Source organism: Pipistrellus hanaki (genome assembly GCF_964339955.1).
Source record: "Pipistrellus hanaki genome assembly, chromosome: 7".
Classification (NCBI taxonomy): Eukaryota; Metazoa; Chordata; class Mammalia; order Chiroptera; family Vespertilionidae; genus Pipistrellus; species Pipistrellus hanaki.
The window spans coordinates 15,251,014-15,271,711 of NC_140509.1; the positions used below are offsets into that span (position 1 = coordinate 15,251,014).

Genomic DNA, 20,698 nt, shown 5'->3' on the forward strand with positions numbered 1-20,698 from the left:
CAGAAATGTTGAATGACAGCTTTTGAAAGCTTTCTTTAAGAAGCCTTGGTCATACACCTTTAGTTCCTTCTTCTGTTCTGATGGCTGATAAAGGGACAGGATGTTCAGAGTGGGAACTGCCTTGTGGGGCTGAGAGGTGACCCTGGGAAAAGCAGAACAAAAATAAATGACTGGGTCCCTGAGAACTCTATGGAGCCAAGTCTACCATACCAGTCTTGGACTGCTTATCCATACACTTATGTGCTAAAGTAATGAACTTGCAGTTTAAGCCTCTGTTATTTTGCATCTTTGTAGCTCACAGAAAACATACTCCTCACTGATATGATGGTTTCCGCAAGGTCAGCACGTGACTCAGACTCAATCAGTCACGATGCCTTACACCGTCATGGAACACAGGCAGATGGGGAAGAAAGCAGCTGTTCTTCCTTTTCGATCTTAATCTAAAAGGCCTCATAGATTTCTTCCCTCAAAGATCTGTCATGAAATGAAATAAACTCAGAGAGGTTGGCAGAGCCTCAAAAGGGAGAGGGAGAACTGGAGAACAATGAACTCCTGCATCCAAATCTACCCAAAGATGTGCCAATTTAGTATCTTTTCTAGGTACATGAGCTAATAAATGTCCATCCTTGCTTAAACTAGTTTGATCTGTGGTTCTGTTTCCAATAACAGCTGACTCTACTGCTGTAGCACCTAGTTGACTCATTGGCAAGGGAAATAATGAGATTCCTTTAAGAAAAAAATGTATGTTCCTTAAGATTACCAAAGCCAAATTGAGATGCAGACACCGGGAAGTTACCCAGGCTCACTCATTTGTTAAATGACTTCTGGCTTCATAATGGACAGAGTTAAACTCAAGCCTTAGTAAAATTATGATTTAGGATGTCGTGTATCTTCAGGGTTCCATTCAAAGACACCTAACCATGAATTAAACGCAAGAAGGTGGAGGGTGTATGTATTGTGATTCTGAGTAGTGACTGAGTTTATTTTTTTATTTTTTTAAATATATTTTATTGATTTTTTTACAGAGAGGAAGGGAGAAGGAGAGAGAGTTAAACACGTTGATGGGAGAGAAACATCAATCAGCTGCCTCCTGAACACTTTCTATTGGGGATGTGCCCTCAGCCAAGGTACATGCCCTTGACCAGAATAGAACCTTGGACCTTTGAATCTGCATGCCAACACTCTATCCACTGAGCCAAACTGGTTTGGCCAGTAAGTGACTGTGTTTAAACCTGGGATCTGTGATAGAACATAAGAAAGAATAACTTCATTCAATAATTACTGGGGCTTTTTATAAAGACAACTCTTCATAGCAACCTGTATCATTTTCACCCCCTTTTACATTATGGAAATTGAGTCTCAAGAGAGTTACTATATCCAAGGTCACAAAACAAGAAGTGGTGAGTGACAATTGGAAAGCACAAGGCGTTGGCTCCAGATCCCATGCTCTGTACAGTATACTCACTAACTGGCTGTCAATCAGTACTAAAGTCATGCCCAGGTGCCCACAAGGTGAAGCAGGAACTCCAGACAATTCAAATAGCCAATCAGCTACTGCTTCAGTCTGCATTACAAGGAAAATCACGACGCAGCCAAGTTTGTTAGGACAAATGTCTCAATTCTTCACTTGTGTTTAAACACAGCCTTTGAAACACTGCCTTTCTGAGAAGTCATATTTTCCTCATTTGTGGCTAAATGACATTCAACAGTCTGAGAATGCTCGGTAGATCTCTGGCAAGAACAAACATAACACCACCAGCCACTGGGGCCTCATGGAAGCTCACTTGGATGAAGACTAAAGATGAAAATAGCATGGACGTCAAGCTGCTCCATTTGGGGACTGAACTGGATGGTTGATGTGAGATCTGCTTTCAATAAGGCAACACAGCAGTAGACCTTTCATGCTCCATCAGAAATGACAAGAGGAAGTGAGCTGATGCCACAGTTTACCCAGAACACTGGTCGTCATGTTCGGGGCTATCCCCTAAGAGAAATTTTAATGAGAAATGAAGGTTGGAGGAGCCATAATTTCTCCACCCTTCCCATCACCATTGTTTTCCTTCGTTGATTTTGTGTCCTCGGAACCCTGGGCTCTATGTGCATCAAGTTGCATGGAGAAGCAGTAGAGTATAGTGGTGACATGCACATTCTAGGTCACCTTGCATTCAACATGTGGCTCTAACACTCTTGAACTGTGTGACCTTGGCAAGTTATTCATCTCTCTGTGCTTAATTTGTTCACCTTTAAATAAAGAGAAAAAGCAAATTTACTCAACCCAGGGTTGCTGTAAGGCTTAAATGAGATTACATACATGAAGAGCTGAGGACAACATCAAACACATGGTAAGAATACTATAGATGGTAGTGAACGTAGTTAAATAGGTATCATCGGCGGATAAATTGCATTTCATTTGCCATGCACCTCTCCCAGAAGTTCCTGTATGTTTAGCTCCATTTCAACTTGAGATTTTGTCCTCTGTTAGAGGAATGTCCAACATAAGGGAAACGGTGTGAGAGAGATTTTGAGAGGTTAGGAGCAAATACCCAGAGGCACATGATATTCTCCCAGTCAGAAGTTGCTTTCTCATTACCCCAGATCAGGTCAGCTTGTCCCTCTTCCCTAAGGGCAGCCTTCTCAGCAGTTGATACTGTTTGCTTCTCCTGGGTTCTTGGATCACACTTTGGCAGGCATGCGTGTTCCAAGGCCAGACTTACCAGCTGGCCTCAGCTGGGGGCTGGTGTGTCAGATAGCCCCGGGACAGCTGCAGATTCAACATGGATTGCAAAAGAAAACCCAGCCCAGCCGTAGTTTTCTATGAGTGAATTAGAAAAGGAACCAGACCATCGTACTTCCACCTTTTGAAGTTGCACTGGTGGAAAAGGAGTAGAAGTCCCATGAAACATGGAAGGCACCCATTTTGCTCCCTCAAACCACCTGTAAAAGGGATCAGGTGATTTCTGCTGCTGTTTTAAGCAGTGCCTTTGGTTCCATAAAAAAGACTCAGTCAGAGAGGGAGGAAAGAGGCAGAAGGAGGAGGTATCCTGGCTGGTATATTTCAGAAATGAACATGTGGCTAGAGAGCCATCTTGTTCACCAAAACTGTGTGACTGGCGTGCTTGCCCACCCCATACCTTTAGCCTCCCTTTTATGACTTCCTTTCCTTTTCCAAGGACCATAATGTAAAAGGGATAAGAGTCGGGAGCAAAAGAGATTCTTTCATTCCTTGTTTCCATGATCTCACAGGCCTTGATTCCACCTTCACTCTGTTCACAGGCCCCAAATTACTTCTCTGCACATTTCTCATTGGGCATGTGGCCCACAGGCCTGAAGTTGTATGCCTTTGAGGTTCTAGGACCCAGAGGAGGTGCCTCTCCTAATGACCAGCAGGTGGCGATCAAGTCTCAGGAAAAGCCTGTGGATGTTGAGACTCAGGGCTGGAGGCCAGCTGTCACTCGTTCGCCCAGCTGGTTAGGGCCACTCTGACTAGGACAGCTGTGAGAGAGCTCCTCTGGGCGTGGGAAACGCTCCCAGTTCCAGAAGAGCAGTAAATGAATGTACAATTTTCCTCGGTTAATCAAAACCAAACACATCTTTCCACCACTACCGGGAGTGGGGACTGTTTGGCAGGGTGGAGGACAGAGGATGGTACCAATCAACACTGGTTACAAAAAAAGGCCCCAAGTCATTCTGGGATTGTGCTGTTGACCGTAGGACATGGGCTGCAATTGCAGTCTTCCCATGACCTCCCCAATCAGTTCCTGTTGCTTTTCTGGGCCCCTGGGTTTGTCTGTTTAGATTTGAATAGTCACCAGCATACTTCGTTTGGGATTTGGCTCTGTATTAAAGAATAAGAATGCTGGGGTGCGAAAGGGCTCACGTATCCCCTAGCCACGGCCATTGTGCAGTGGGAATACTCGTGACCTTTGAACTCTTCATCTCAAAGTTTATGGGTAAAAGGGACATGAAAGAATCTAGAAAATCAGTTTTAAAGTACCCACGAGGACTATATCTCTATTCTAGGAAGCCATGTTCAGCCCACATAGGAAAGGGGGTTTGGAGATAAATACCAGGGCTCTGGCATAGGGTGGGCTCCAGCATGGAGCCCATCTTTGCTTCTTTCTCTGTCTGCACTATATTCACTAAGAGTAGGAGGCATATGGGAATTGTTTGCTCTCTAGAATGTGCTTGAGGATAAACTTGGATAGCTGTCCATGCATGGAAGAGGAAAGATTGGGGTGGGGGGAACCCTAGCCTCTGAGATTGGGGGATAGGAAGTCTTGGGTGCTGCAGGCTGCACCATGCCTTCAGTACCACCAGTGGGGGCAGAGAGAGGGTGACAAGATCACTAGCCCAGTCCAGGGGGCCAATTCCAGTCTCCTGGCATCTGCAGGGATGAGGGATAATTTGATCAGAGTCTCTGAGGGCGGAGAGGGGTTTGAATGACGCCGCTGCTGGTACACTGGAAAAAAGGGGCACCTGGAAGTCTGCATGTGGACCCATTTGGTGCTGGAGAGGCATCACTCAGTGCAGACATCCCCTGGGAACTCACTCACCACAACAGTGAGGCTTTCCTGCTTCCCCACACTTTTATCCTCTGGGGCCATCTGGTCTCCAGGCCTGAGCTTGAAGGGCACTGATGCAGTTACAGCCCCACCCCCACGCCCCACCCATTAGAGGGGTGCTGAAGGCACCTGGGGTGGGGACAGGCCTGGGCCTCAGACTATACTGTTGGGCAACAGGAATCTGATATGTGCCCTTTGGGTGGGGTAGCTAGAAGCTGAGTCATGATGGTGACTCAGCATTCTGAGGCAAGGAAGAGGGAAGCAGAAAAGGTCAGTGTGAAGGCAAGTCTTTGGGGAGCATTATTAAAACTCTGCCTATTTACATGTGTGCTTTGGGGCCTTGTAAGAAAAGTCAGCTCATCACATACGGAATTAGCTTGAAGGAAATCTTCAAAGTCAGCAATTTCTCCAGCACCCCTCCTGAGTGCCAGATCCAGTGCCCTTTGGATCCAGTGCCTTTCTGAAGGCCCCGAGGCACTGGCCTTAAACTGCCCTGGAATCTCATTACAGACAGGGGGGTTACTGTTCCTGCCCCATGGCTCCCCTGGGGTCAGCCTCTGTCTGCTTTCACAGAGATGGGAAATAATCTGTTATTTTCACAACACTTGATCGTTTACAAAACATCTTTGAACAAACTCTGCTTTTTGAGCCTGACAACGGCCTTGAGGGGTGATGAGAATGCTCCTTATTTTTCAGACGAGCAAACCAAGGGCCACAGGAGTTTAGGGAAGGGTCCCAGGAGCGAGTCAAGCCATCTGCCTGGTGCAGGAGCCCTGCTCTTTGTGCCTTGGCACAGGAATGACACAGTCAGCTTGTCCTCCAGGACAGAAGGCCTGTGGGGATCCCCAGGCGGTTCCTCCTTCCTGGGGAAGATGTGAAACTGTGATTTTTTCTGGGGCCAAAGCCCTGTGCGTGTCAGCAATCCCCAAGGGACATTTCTGTCAGTGTGGCTCTCAGGCAGGCTCGGAGGGGCCGGGGTTCTATCCACAGAGCCTGCACATACATAGCCCAGCCCCGGTGATGTGGTGCAGGCCTGTTCTCACTGTATTTCCCCACCCTGCTGGCGGTGTGCGGCAGGCAGTGGTTGTGAATAGCAGAAAGCCTTTGTTCCTGGTTTGTACTCTGAAGCTGGTTGCCCCGTGCAGTAGCTTCTGGAACGTGTGGCTATGAAGCAATGGAAACAAGGCTGAGGTGTGCTGTAAGTGTAAAGCACACTCTGGATTTAGTACCAAAAGAATGTAAATTCTCTCATGAATCAGTGTATTAATTGCATCTTGGAATAATGACTTGGAAATATTGGGTTAAATAAAATGCATCATTGAAATTGATTTTACCTACTTTTAAAAATGTGGCTACTGAAAATGAAAATGCATGTGACTCACATTCTAGTTCCGTTAGGCAGTGCAGCTCTCAAGGCCTTCCGGAGTAGTTCAAAGCAAGCTGCATTCACTCTCCTATAAAGTGTTTATAGGAAGCATGCTTCTCTCCCTGTCTATATTAGTAAAGTCATAAAGTTAGGGGGAGAGGGGAAGTCTTCCAAACACAAAAAATGCACATCTTCCTTGTAAATGATGTAACATTATCTTACAAAGAAAAAAAAAATATGTTCAAATGAGCAGGGAACTCCAGACAAGGTGCCCTGACCCATGCAAATATGTGATGGCCAAGGTTTAACCCCACAAGAGGTCCATGGTCAGTTGTGGGCATGCAATGCGGGCTGCAGGTGGCAGCATTTCCTGGGGAGGTCTGAAGGTGAGAAGTGCCCAGTGGGAGAGGGGCATTTGGACTTCATTTCTAAGGACTGGGAGGTCAGGTGTATGAAAGCTCAGAGTCTGGCTGGCACCTGTGTGGGTCGGTCTCTGATCTGCCAGCCTCACTGTCAAGGGCACATTAGCTCCTGGGCTCGCTCTACCTGGCCACCAGACACACAGCCTTCTGAGGAAGGCTGTCAGCTCCTGAGTGGGTGTGCCCCTTCTCATCTGGTTAAATTGAGCCGTTCCAAGCCACCTCTTTGGGAAAGGTGACATCCTTCACATTTGCATATTCAGCAAACGGAATGTTTGCAGCACGAGAGCTTCCTTACGGATGCTGCAGGAGTGATCCTTGTGGCTATGATGACCTTCCTGGATAAATGCATGTTCACAGGTCACAGCCAACGCCTCTCACAGATTCTGCAGAGCAGCGTAGATCCTTCGCTTTGTTTGTTTGTTTAAACAATCTGATGAAATATTCTGTGTAACCTTCTCCCCTTGACTGTGGGCAGGACCTATGTATATGATATCATTCCCCAGGGTAAATTATATTACATAGCAAAGATGAAGGGATTTTGCAGATGATAATTAAAAGGTCCCTAATCACCTGACTAGAATTAATCACAAGGGAGATGATCCTGACCTAATCAGGTGACCCTTTTAAAGAACCTAGAGATCAGAGAGAGTTAAATCAGAAACTCTCCTACTGGCTTTAAAGAAGCAAACTGTCTCACTGTGGAGAGGGGCCCCTGGCAGGAGACAGCAGGACACCTGTAGGAGCTGAGGGCGTGCTGAGGGCATGCTGAGGGCATGCTGAGGGCCTCAGTCCTACAACCCCAAGGAATGGAATTCTGCCCAAAAACAGTGAGCTTGGAGTAAGACCCCCAGGTAAGACCCTGAGCAGAAGACCCAGTTATGCCATGCCCAGGCTTCTGACCCACAGACACTGCAATGACAAATGAGTATTGTAAGCCTGTGAGTTTGTGGTAATATGCTACACAGCAATAGAAAACAATGAATACGGGAGATACAGGGAAATATCTATGGCCAACAACTCGCAGGGTTCTGTTTCAGCTGTCCATGAGGGCTCCAGCCAGACCACACACAAAAGTTACCACAAACATTTGTTTGTTTGTTTCCCACAAAGTTAGGTCCTAAAAAAGCTGTACTTCAAGGACCCCTGTTTAAACTCTCTGTAAGCTTCTGGGCTCCACATGTTGAGTGGAGGTGTGGATGGTGCGAGGAGAAGCATCAGTGCTGTCTGTCAGCTGAGCTCAGTGGTTGAGCTTCAGGCACCGCATCCTCCTCTTCCTCCCCTGCCTGGGAAATGGAAGGAATCATTCATTGTGCGGATAATGGAATTAAATTGTGGCTGACATGGCAGACAACGCCTGAAACAGCAACAGTAAACAGATTGCAAAAGAGCAGATAACTGCTGAAACCGGTTTGGCTCAATGGATAGAGCGTCGGCTTAGGGACTGAAGGGTCCCGGGTTCGATTCTGGTCAAGGGCATGTACAGTGGTGCCTCACACAACGAACTTAATTCGTTCCAGGAGCAAGTTTGTTATGCGAAAAGTTCGTTATCTGAAACGCGTTTTCCCATAACAATACATGTTAAAAAAAAATAATTCGTTCTGTAGCATAAAATATGCTAAGATGACATAAAAAAAGATAAATTTTTTGTTATTATTATAATAGCCTCTCCATTTCCTCGTGGATTGAAGACCTATGTTTTTCATGAAATAGTTTTGATACTCCTTTGGCTACTTTGGCTGATTTGATTGCATCCTTATTTGTCAAAATGGTGAAAATGGTGGTCTTGCTGAGGCCAAACTCTTTGACGAGGTCACACTGTTTTACCCCACATTCACTCCTTCTAATTATTTCCTGTTTCATTTCAACAGAAATCACCTTCCTGCTTTTTTTAGAAGCCATGATATAAAAAAAATATTGAGTTTAACTTAAAAGGACGACTGCCGTGATACGTGCGTGATTTAATTCGTAATGAAGAATGATTGCCACGATACGTGCTTAAGTTAAGCGCAGTGACTAACGACTGCCTGCAGTGCCTGCGCGGAAGGATGCAATACATCGGCAGCGATCGTGGAAGCTCGGGCGAAGCAGTCGTGGAAGCTCGGGCAAAGCGGTCGTGGAAGCTCGGGCGACTTCGTTGTGTGAAACGAAGTTCGTTGTATGAATCATGAAATGAAGTTCGTTGTGTGCAGCGTTCGCTGTGCGAGGCGTTCTTTATGCGAGGCACCACTGTACCTTGGTTGCAGGCATATCCCCAGTGGGGGATGTGCAAGAGGCAGCTGATCGATGACTCTCTCTCATCGATGTTTCTAACTATCTCTCTCACTTCCTCTCTGTACAATATCAATAAAATATATTAAAAAAGAAAGAGCAGACAACTTATGTATTTTACCAGCTCTTGTAAAATATTTTATTGTGATAAGCATGAAAGGAAAACAGAATTGTGTGCTGGCATACTAAGACAGGATTTTAAATCCTAAATTCCAATTTTAGAAACCTATAGCACCTCATTTCAAAGCTAACATCTTTGAAATGATGAGACAATATTTTCATTGACTTAAAAGAAAATACATAAGAGAGAACGTAAGCCCCTCCTCTATTTTGCACACTCGGGGAATCCGGTTCCTGTTGGCCTGAGTCATTGACTGTCCCTTCGGGATGCTGAAGCCGTGTGACATTACCATCACATGCCTCACATGAAATGCATTCCACCCACATGGCATTTCCACGACCACCCCGATTTCCTCTTCTCAAATGGTTGTGACTTCCTGTTCTACTTCCCTCAGAGTAACTCCGCCCCTGCATCTGCACGTACTGGTTGCTATCATCTTTCTCTTCTCTTCACAGCCTTTTCTTTAACCTTCCAACACAAGCCCCTCTGAAGTTCTTTACACAAACCACAAAGGTTGTGATTTCCCACTGTGTTACTTCATTTCTGGCCAGAGCAACCAACTCCTAAACAATCCATGAATGCTTCATTCCTTTCTTTGTCCACACAAACAATAAGAAACAGGGAAAAGGATGGTGAACATGTGACTCATTCAAGAGGTGACGTGATGGGGATGGGGGAGGTGAAGGAGGGTATGGGAAGATACATAGTGATGGACGAAGACTTGACTTGGAGTGGTGAACACACAATAAATACAGTGTACAGATGATGTGTTGTGGAATTGTGCACCTGAAACCTGCATAATTTTGTTAACCAGTGTCACCCCAATACATTTCATAGAAAAGATAAAAAGAGATACGATGTGTCACACTGGACTTACAATCTTCCCAAAGAATATTTCTGTAGTTTATATTAATTGCTCACTTTCATACAGTTACAGATTCATGGGTGCGTTCCTTTATAGCTTTGAATTCTACTGGTCAGTTTAGGATACTCTTGGCCAAGAGCAGGGCTTGAACTATGTATCTTGCAGGTGGGAGAGAAAACCAAAATTTATTTCTCCAACTTTTTGTTTACATGGCTTTTCTGGAATTTGCATCCAGTGCTGTCGCTCATGAGGTGGGAGGCACATGCATGCCTTGGGAGTGTGTGTGTGTGTGTGTGTGTGTGTGTGTGTGGTAAGGGAACGTGCCTCAGTTAACGAATGTGGGCAGATGGCCAGATGCACATTCTATGGAACGCTGCCAAAGCTTCCTGCCATTACAGAGGTTCCTTTCACAACATCAAACTCAATGATTCCCAAAGGAGCCCTGCAGAAGTGGCTGGAACTCAGTGTTTCTGGCCCCGTTGTGTTTTTGAACATGTGAACCACAGCCTCCTCACCAGCTCTCTGCTTTCCTTGGCTGGTCATGTCAAGATGGTCTTGCTAATACAGTGTGTACCCCTGCCTCTGTTCTCCCTGATAAAACCCCAGGCACCCGATCAGCCAAAGCCAGTCTTTCCCTAATGTCTCATTCTACTTCAGCGGGTCCTCCAACTTGTCAGGGCTGAGCCCTGCCCACAGTTGATCGTGCTCTGGAGAATGGTGTAGCCTGATTGATGGTCATTTCCCTTAAGAGCTTTAAATAATGAATTATTCCATTGCAATAATGAGGTGACAACATTCAACAAACGTGGGGCTCGATGTCTAGGCCATTTGTGAATATGTAGAAATATCTTCATTTACTTTGAACAATGTTAATATTTTTATCTATTCCACCTGCCCCCACTCCCCATGAAGAAAAGAAAGCCAGGGTAAACTTTAGAATTAAAAGGAAGATATTTTTAATGAGTTAAAATATTAAAAGAAAACTCTTTTGAACCTTGATAAACTAATGGTTGTTGTATCTCAGCCCCTTTTGTCCTATCTTCCTGTTGGGCAGGTCCTTGGTCCGAATGAGGAGCCCCTGGGTCCCATTTCTCAGGGAGTCCCACGTTTTATTGACTCATTATGACTTTGGTTGGAATACATGGTTGCTGTAGCTGCAGCACATGGTTGGCTTTAATATGGATGCAAATTTAATAAATATTTGTATTTGTAAGAAAGGCACACACACACACACACACAAATCACAAATAAACAAATTCTTTGGAAAACCTCCACCATCTGTTCATCAAGAGGAAGTGTCAATGAGAGCTTGGACTAGCCAGCTGTAGAACTTTCCGGAAGGTTTCCAAGTGGTTGGAATGAACACAGGTTACACTGTACAAAACTCTACATGTATATTGGTCTGGAGACTTAAAGACCGAGAGCGTTAATACAAAGAGAGCTACACAATACACCAAAGCCCAATAGATCCACAGTAACAATAACAGTAATAAACAGTGCTGTAGATTATTAAGATCTAGTCTATAATGCACAGAGAAGTACCTGGAAGCTGTTATACATATAATATAGGACAGTTGGGATCTGTTTTCAGTGCAATATATCACATTTGGCAATTAATGCATAAAAAATACGCTTTTTTATTTTTGCTTTCAAGATGTGGAACAAAACCAAAACATAAGACTTTTCTGATAAGCTATTAAAAAACTATAAACTATAAAAATGTAATCAGCAGTTGGACTTGCTTGGATCAGATAAAGGATGGTTATTACACTTTATTTGCATATTCATTCCACTTAGCTCAAACCTTAAATGCAAAAAAAAAAAAAAAAAAAAATAGATGTGTAGGATCATATCTCCTTCCATACAATTTCTGGTCAATATTATTATCCACTTGAAAGCATCCTGATGATGTAATTTTCTCTCTATTTTTTGCCCCTAATTCTCTCCTCGCCCCCCCCCCCCCACTTTGCTAAGAAAATACCAGAGAGGAATTAAACTTTCCCCATGGCTTTCTTCAGTTTGCATTTTTGAGCCACTTTTTAATTCTCAATGTTGCATTGTCTAGTAATTGTTTTAGATCATGAACATGGAAATATTAAAATGTGGCTCTTAATGTTGTTTTTATCCTCCTTTTCTTCCTCCCTCCCTCCCTTCCTCCCTCCCTCCCTTCCTCCTTCCCTCCCTCCCTCCTTCCCTCCCTCCCTTCTTTTATTCCTCCCTTTCTTCTTCCCTCCCTTCCTTCCTTCCTTCCTTCCTTCCTTCCTTCCTTCCTTCCTTCCTTCCTTCCTTCCTTCCTTCCTTCCTTCCTTCCTTCCTTCCTTGAATTCACTGAAGTATTTCCTAGGTACTAGCATTTCTACTTATTATTTTAATGAAAGCTTATCTTTGTGACCAACATGTGAAAAGTGAGAATGTCTCTTTGAAATTCTATTTTACAATATAGACAGATAGCTGGGCTTTGGGAAAATTGAGTTTCACTTAAATACTATACACATTTGGTATCACACAAAGGGTGGGTGGGGGTGGGGCAGCAAAAATAAATGGAACAATTACTTTTCGTCCGTCTTTACAAAAGAAAGGCTCTTCCCTACTGGAAAAGTCTCTTGGGCATCAGCTCCCAGAAGCCTGCGAGGGATGCATTATTCAGGGCTTGGAAAGGAACTCTTTTTCGGAGTGCAGCCACTGTTCCCCGAGAGTCACATGGGTTGGATTCTCCTGTTCTTAGTTGAGCAACGAATAAGCACTGGACGTGTTTTCCAAGGATGAGCTGGTTGTTTCCGGGGTGGAAACATTGTAGGTTCCTGAAACAAAGAACAGCAGCTTAGCCCAAAAGACCGGCCTGGGTGGTCACGTGGCGGGAGAAGAGGGCCTTTTCTAAAGGCCCGAGGGGGAGCTCTAGTCCAAGAGCCAGGTAAGCTCGCCGTGCCAGAATCAAACCCATGCCGCCCTCCTCAGTGCCCGAGAACAGACAAAACTGTCATTCTCAAGCGTGCGTGGCAGCCGACAAGACAAGCACTAACTACTTCCCATCACACCAGCAGCCAGATTTCTACAGAGGACAGAGCCGTCTCCACATGGGCAGCCCTCCACATGCCACCACATGCATGGGACATCCTGGGAGGGAACCTCCTGGTCCCCTTGGATTGGGGTGACTTGGGAAGCTCTTGGGAAGGCCCTGGAAGCTGAGTTGAAAGGGTTGGGGGAAAGTGAGAGATGGGAAGAAAAGAGAAAACTGCAGGGGAAGAAGAAGCAAGACCAGGAAAGAGGAGACGTCAGGGGATGCTACCGGAAGTGCGGAGAGCGAGTGCAGCAGGGAGGGCACCCGGAGCCACCACACAGGCTGTGTCAGCAGGAAGCTGGTACTAAGCATGGGGAGAGAAGGGGACAAGTGTCGAGCAAGGGAAGGGACACAGTGGCCACCCTACCATCAGTTTGGTGAACTGCCACTGCTAACAAGGTTTCCATCACTGCTTGGGGGCCCCTGTGGGGCTGCTGGCAACATAAACCAAAGTCACAGTGATTATGAACCCCTCCATGAGGTCATCGGGAGCTGCATTTCTGTCCCAAGAGGCTACCAAGTGGCAATGACAGGGAGTCCAAGGCCCCGGGACCTCGGGAACAGCTCCAAGTCCAAGTTTGGTCTGTGTGATTCAGAAACAACCGACAGCTTTTCTTGGCCTTCCATGTTACGTGGAATCATTGCATAGACTTTTCACTAGTTTCACTTTAAAGCAAAGGGCAAACACATTCTGGCGACAGTGATGGTCAAGTGCAACAGTGCTAACACCCCCTGAGGGCCTCGTCCCTTCTCAGCAGGTCCAGTTCGTTAACCTTCAAAATCAAAAGGGAACGCCCTCCTGTTTCGTGTAACGCCTCAAACTGAAATCTGAAACACCACATTTGTGAGACCTCGTTGGTTACAGGAAGCTGGAAGGAATTGTGCTGCTAATGTTCATGGAGACCATCGTGGCATGGCACAGAGTTTCAACTTGCCAAACAGCTGAGGCTCATTGCCCAAAGCCGTGAATATTGTTTATTGTGAGCCTCCAAGGCGGACACTTACCTGTGCATGTTTCTGATAGCATAGCTGACTTGGGTATCCCTCTTACATGTATGCATACTTTCATAAATGTCAATGTGTAAAACATGCACTTTCCAAAAGAAAAAGAAAAAAAAAAAAGGGAAAAGGAACCCAGTGCATGGGCTTTTATAATATGCTTTTCTGAACATATTCTCTGCTGGACCACAGCCTAGAAATATGATCCACCTAGTTGCATTTCACAGGAATAGAAGAGTGGTCTGTGTTTGACAAGGTGGGCAGTTTACAGTCCCCATTGTTAGGGTTGATACCCTTTTGACAGACAATTGTCTGCAGACTTTTCTACATTCTCCCAATCTTACTCCTCATAAGTTATTAGTTTTTCCACTGAAGGAAGTTACCCTCTGCACCAGTCTCCAGGTGGTTTGGGAAAATCTAAACAAGTTCCTGTGTTTAACCTCTACCCACAATGAGGCCATTGTATAGTAAATGCCATGAGTAGGGACTGGGAAAGCAAGGGTTTGAGTCTCCCCATCAGAGCAATTTGTTTGGATCAACCCAGGGAGCATCTAGGGGTCACTACGTACCTGTTTTACCAAACAAATTGTTAAATCTTCTTGATATTGGAGAACTCATAGAAAACACAGGTGTTGAGGAACCTAGGGATGTTGACTAGAAATGAGGAAAGAAAAAAAAAGACAATTACATGCAAATATGTTAGACCAAGGCCCTCCTGTATCTCTAGTAGGATTCACTTGCTGCCCTCTAGTGGTCACTGTCTGAATATCTCTCATTCCACTTCAAGGTGAGAGCAGGGATAAGCGGATAAGCATGCATTTCTCCTTAAAACCAGTCAAGCAGGAGCACCATGAGACACTGGAATATCATCACCGGTATTAGGAAAATAACTTTCAAAAAATTTTATTGTTATAGAGTTTAGTATCTTCTGACAGGTGGAAACAGAGAAATATATTTAAGTGCAATTGTTATTTTCCAAAACGAATTACAGAAAATTCTATTTATTATTATTTCTCAAATTGTGTTTTTCACTGCCCTGACTCTCATCAGACTCTCCCTGCTTATTTCTCATTGAAAATAAAAAATTTGATTTTAACCTCCAGTTGACATTATCTGTGCTATTTGTCCCCATTTAAAGATGTGAGGACAGTTTCTTAATGATGGTTCCATAGAGTGTGTAATAGGTTGAATGAGGAGAGAACCAAAAACATTGGGATCATCTATGCTAAAATGAGTTGTGGAGAGGGTTTTTCAAAAGTCTCTACAAAGGAAAGAGTTACCTTTGAGTGCTGTGAAGACCATCTTGACAGAGAAAACTTTTTCAGCAAAGCTTCCTGTACCTGCATTTTTCACAACAACAATAAAAAGCCACCATAAATTCTACTTGCCACGAGCACCTTAGACTTTTCCAGGAGCATGAAATTGTCATGTTCTTACCTTCTGGTCCCAGAGGCACCCAAAGAGCAAAATGAATAATCCCTGGAAAAAAAAAATTGGGAAGAAGTGCATTTCAATTATATTTTATTGTCCCGCAAAATAGAAAGTATTGCTAACCTGAAATTGAATTTGTACTACCTCTTCCCACACCTGGGTTTATGGAGTGAGCCCAGTAGATGACATTAAGAGAGATGCAGTAGGTCCAAACCAGGGACTTTAAATGCTTTTATGTTATCAGGGTATTTTCTATTTCCTTACTTCCCCTCCATTGTGAAGTGGAGGTCCTGCTGGTTACGCTATTAGACATATCTCTTATGCTACAGTAGCCCTCACGACGAGGGCCTGGGCCATGGAGTGAAATAATCAGTTCCTTCTAGACAAGGCATATTACAAATGTCAGCAGACATGAGCTTTATAATTTGAAGCCTTGGGCCCAGTAGCAGAAATTAGAATTTGCATAGTCTTGGTATAAGCATCTGGGGGTGTTGTCTCAACTTCCCCTCCAGACCTCCGACCTCCTCACCAGCTCATGGGGGCCTGTGTTTCCTACCCACCCACATGTGAGATCAGAATTAAGTATTTCCTTCCTTGTGCTTCAAAGGCTTGTTATCTGTACCTTGGCTGAAGCTTTGCTAACCCATCGGCTTGTGTTATAATGAGTTATGCACTGCAGGAGAGGAAGAGGGCATCTTTTTCCATTTTAGTATAATAGAATAGAATGTCCACCTTCCATAAGACATTAATTCTTTTGTTCTTCAGCAAGTGCTTCCAGAGAACATTCTATGTGGTACATAGCATTCATTTCATTGTCAACTGGTTAATTTGAGCACATACTTTGGGCCAAGGTCATTTTTAGGCACCAGGGATATAATGATAGATAAGTCAGATGCTGTCCCTGATCTCTCAAAGAGCAATCTCATTTAATGTTTATGGCAATTAACTGTAGTGAGTACTTGGTTTAATAGAGGATTTTTTTTCTTTTAGAAGATAATAGATAGCATCAAGATAATGTTGGGTAAATAGAAAAATCCAGTGTAGCGAAGGGACTCTCCTCCTACTTGTACTACCAGGTCATTTCGAAGAGAGTCACATGTGCAACTCAATTATAATTCAGGTGATAAGAGGTATGAGGTTCCATGGGAACAGAGGAACGTGTCCTTTCTACCTTATTGAGTTCTTGTGATTGCTGCTCTTTAGGGCTAGGTCCTCCTATGAACTAAAATCCTTCCCCATTCCCACTTCTGTTTGTGTTTCTGTCATTAACTTGTCCCACCTGCCTAGATACTTCCTGCGAGACTGGCACTTCAGAACTTACCTGGAAGGCATTGAGGAGGGTAAACACAATATGGAACACAGCATTGCTTCCCTCGAACACAGTGGCGAGGCCAAAACCCCAGGTGAGCCCCAAGAGTGGTGTGAGGACCCCAATGCTCTTGGTGATCTGAAATAGGCTGTTCTTCTCCTGCTTGTTGGGCTTGTCTCCAATGGAAGGTCTCAGGATCTTGGTGATGACCACAACGGTGATGGTCATGTTCACCACCACGATGATCAGGGCTGGGATGACAAAGGCCAGCAGAGCCTTGGTGTCCTCCCAGTTGAGCCAACAGGCATTCTTCCTCGTGTAGACTTCCCTAGGCTGAGTGGCACCCACTGTGATGACTGAGATGATAAGAGGGCATCCATAGCCGAGAGAAAATGCAATAGTCTTCTGAATGGATTTGCTTGAATCATGCAGGATGAAAACCAGGCGGTAGAAGAGCATGAGGCCCAGAGTCAGCATCCAGAAAAAGACGCTGAGGTAGAAGAAGTGGATGAAGAAGGTGGCAGCCACACAGGCTGTCTCGTTTAGTACGTAGTGATGGTCCCGGATGGTGGAGGCCACAATGAACCAGATGTCAGCAACCAGAAGGGAGGCTGCAATGTTCACTATGCAGATGTGACGCATATAGGAAGTCCGATTCTTGGTCACAGACTTCCATACCACAGCTTCCACAACTAGACAGGCTGCTAAGCTCAGGATGGAAAAGCACAAGCCAATGTAGGAAATGATATCCAGCAGTACTTTCAGGAGAGAATCAGGGTCTGGGGAGTCAGGGGACATGAGGATGGAGAATGACGTCAGGTGGTCACAGGTGCAGTTGACACTGTCCCCATCGACTTCCATATAGCACCCACTGCTATCCCACCCTCCTGTATAGTTGGCGAGGCTGAAGTTCCAGAAGACACATTGTGGTTTCCCACCTAAGAAGTTGTTGTTCTTAAAAGTCATTGAAATCCTGAATGGAGCTGTTATTTTGTGGCTGACCGTGGTTGTCATCACTAAGCTGTTTGCAGAATGCTTGCCCTGAGTATCCTGGGCGAGGATGGTTTTGAGAGTTGGGAAAGCCACGGTGACAATAGATGTGTCTGGCTGCAGATTCTCTACGTGGCGCTCGTTAATAGCCACATTGCCCCAGAGGCCAGAGTCTGAGAAAACGAACTTCTGTTCGTAAGGTTGTGGAGAGCCAGATTTTATTACCATGCCCCTCATCTGCACATTAGTGTGGGAGATGGACAAGACTGTGCTATCTTTTGACCATAATGCTCGGGAAAATCTCTCCACAGAATCTAGTAGCTGTGAGCTGTGGTTGGTCTGTTGCTGTTGTAACACCTTCCACGTACTCAGGATGGGCTTGTCAAGGATGACATTGAGTGTAGAGAGAACGTCCTGTAATTGACATGACATGGGATCAAATCAAACAAATTATTTCAATTATACAAGAGAAAAAAGTATCTTTGGAAACTGATGGAGTGGGTATGAGTAAGAGGAAACAAGAAGAGGAAAAGGAGGCATCACAGGCTCTGGGGACCTGGGAACCCCCTTCCTATGGCAGGGAGTTAGCAAAGGATGGGTTGGTCTCCAATGAGACGTAAGCATTCAGCAATAGTGACAGTGAGAACCACCCTCAACCACTCCCTAAGGCCAATTTAGTAGGCTAGCAGAGATCTTCATTAATTAATTTATTTTATCTTTAACCTCAGGCTTCTAAAGGCTTTTTGATGGCTGGTATTTCACCCACAAGGTAGTCACAAAAGACCCTCTCAAATGCTGAGCATCAAATGAGCAATGCTGTTGTTGTCAAAAGCATCTTTCTGTTTTTGCTAAACATTTTGATTCTCTTGTAAACTTGGGCTTGTCATTTTCCGTGTATGCCTTCTCTCAATGTAATTTCTCTACGCTCTTTTGCTTTTTGTTCTCTGAAACTATGAGCCCCCTATAGTTAGTCGGCTAGTGGCCCCAAAAGTGACATGTTCTATACACAGACCCTGTGTATAGGATGTGACCTTAGTTAGAGAAAGGGTCTTCATAGATATAATTCAGATAAGGATCTTGATAGGAAATCATCCTGGATTACCTAGGTGAACCCTAAATCCAATGAAAATTATCCATATAAGAGATAGAAAAGGAGAAGATAAATGGAGCAGAGAAGGTTTTGTGAAGAGCAAGTCAGAGATTAGGAGGAGGGAGCCACAAGCCAAAGATAGCATAGTGCTACTAAATCTGGAAGAGGCAAGGGAAGACTCTCTCTCCTCCCCAAGAGCATTTGGAGAGGACATGGCCCTGCAAACACTGTGAGTTTGGACTTCTACCCTTAAAAACCCTGGAAGAAAAAATTTCTGTCATTGTAAGCCACCCAAGTTTGTGGCAATTTGGAACAGCAGCCCTAGGAAATCTGTATAATCTCCTTAAACTCTTATTACCCAAACTGCTTGCCAGTTGGCCAGTAGGAAGCACTGGCAGCGGACAGGATGGTGGGAGAAGGAAAAAGTTAAAATAGATTTTTCTACTACCCACTGTACCCCACTCCCCCATCCACACCATCTAAGCACATCTTTGGCAATAGCTATGTCCCTCCGAGACTATAGCTTTTGCTGAGTGAGCCCTCCTCCAGGGATTCAGTTCTCAGTCAGCTGTGGGTACACTGTTTCCTCTTTCTCCTTTAGTCCCAGGGGTAGTAAAGGCTTCTAAATGTTGCTGGTCCCTGAATATCTCAAACCACCCCCCCACACACCTTTTTTTTTTTTTTTAAATCCTGGCTTTATGTCTTAAAACAATCTTTCATTCAAGTCTCTTCATCAGCATTTTTGCAGGTGAATTCTCTTTCCTCCCAGAACCCTGACTGCTTCAAAGTTTAGTGCTAGATCTTTGAGCATCATATGCTGAAAGCCTTTAATTCCTACTATTCCTAGAAAGAAGATAACAATTCATTCTGTTTTAATGAAAATATTAAAGAGATTCACTAAAGAAATCTTCCTAATGTACCAAAATGAATATAGGAAATACCCCTGCTATCCTAAAAGCCATAGGTAGCAGAGCATGTTATGTGACTCTCATAACTAGGACACTGCTCTGGAAATGTCAGAGAAGAAGCTATAATGGAGAGGTGTTATCTTTCTTAACCACAAGTCCTGAGGGGTGAAAAGACAAGACCCCCAAACTCCTGCAAGGTTTAAACAAACTCACCTTCATCATTTCTGAATTCATTTGGATTGGAACTGTTGAGAGCAAATCAAGGATGTTAACAACTGCTCCCAGGTTCCCCGGAAATGAGCTGACTTCATGTGCCACCTTGTCTGTGCTGACAGAAAGGTCCTTCAGGTATGTAGGCAGCTTCTTGTCCTGAGAGGGGCTCTTGCTCAAAGCCTGGCAACACAAAAGCCAACACAAACCAACAAAACACTTGTCAATCAGTTTGGTCATCAAATCATGCTGATCCGTCCATGACAAAATCTTTCCTATTCATAATTTTCTTTTTTATCCATTCCCATGAGTATATGTCATAAAATAACATACTTTCTCTTAAATTGTGTGTGCCCTTTAGAATGGGATATTACATAAGACCTCACACATAGGAGAATAGAAAAACTTATGTCAACCTGATGACTGATTAAGGGGGAAGGAAAAACAGGTGTGATTGTTAGAGAACTAGATTAAAGTTGAATAAAACAGATACTTAGATGGCCTGAATGGAAGCACATTGGCTGTGCTCTCCTTTTTATAATCATTTCCTCTGTTGGGTGACTGTCACAATTTTCCTGCAATAGTTCTGGCATATATCTTCTGTAACCATGTAATTATTAACAGACCCTCTTTTATTTTCTAAAGTGTCCAGGTCTCTATGATAAACGATATTGTCACCCTATCTGCAATCATCACACTTGTGTTTTCTATCTAACTTATACTTAAAATTAAAGAATTAACTCAGATCTACTCTATGAAGAACTTGGATGAGTGTTACAACATGGAAATTTATTCCTTTGAATGCATCAGTATTCATCTTAGTATACTTTACATTTGTGATATCTCTATGAATGTCATCTTGTATTCTAATTTCAATGTCTCCAATTAAATTATAAGCTCTGTAACAATGTGAAAAATAAATTATATTTCTTTTTGTTCTTCTCATATCCCATAATATCTAACATAGTACAGTCATCTAACTTGGCACACAGTAGGTTTTCAATGGTATATGTTGAATGGATAAATCAATGGAACATGATAGGTCAGCATGCCACTTTTCCATTGACAATGTATCCAGGTATCTAGAATTGGTACCATG

The 20,698-nt window shown here is 44.1% G+C and overlaps 1 protein-coding gene across 5 annotated transcripts in view; it reads right to left on the minus strand.

Annotated features, from left to right (window-relative positions):
• Nucleotides 1-10,543: 10,543 nt before the first annotated feature.
• Nucleotides 10,544-20,698, minus strand: part of ADGRF5 (adhesion G protein-coupled receptor F5) — a 101,192-nt gene continuing 91,037 nt past the window's right edge. For 4 of the 5 annotated variants that reach the window (XM_084889827.1, XM_084889824.1, XM_084889826.1 and 1 more), the window contains 6 exons: nt 19,603-19,782; nt 16,414-17,805; nt 15,099-15,140; nt 14,942-15,001; nt 14,231-14,315; nt 10,544-12,405 (listed from right to left, as the gene is read on the minus strand). In XM_084889827.1, coding sequence (XP_084745953.1) covers nt 12,326-12,405; nt 14,231-14,315; nt 14,942-15,001; nt 15,099-15,140; nt 16,414-17,805; nt 19,603-19,782 — 1,839 coding nt within the window. In that variant the 3' untranslated portion in view covers nt 10,544-12,325. Of the gene's footprint in view, nt 12,406-13,029; nt 13,097-14,230; nt 14,316-14,941; nt 15,002-15,098; nt 15,141-16,413; nt 17,806-19,602; nt 19,783-20,698 lie in introns of all 5 variants that reach the window. The other variant, XM_084889825.1, reaches the window with a different exon arrangement.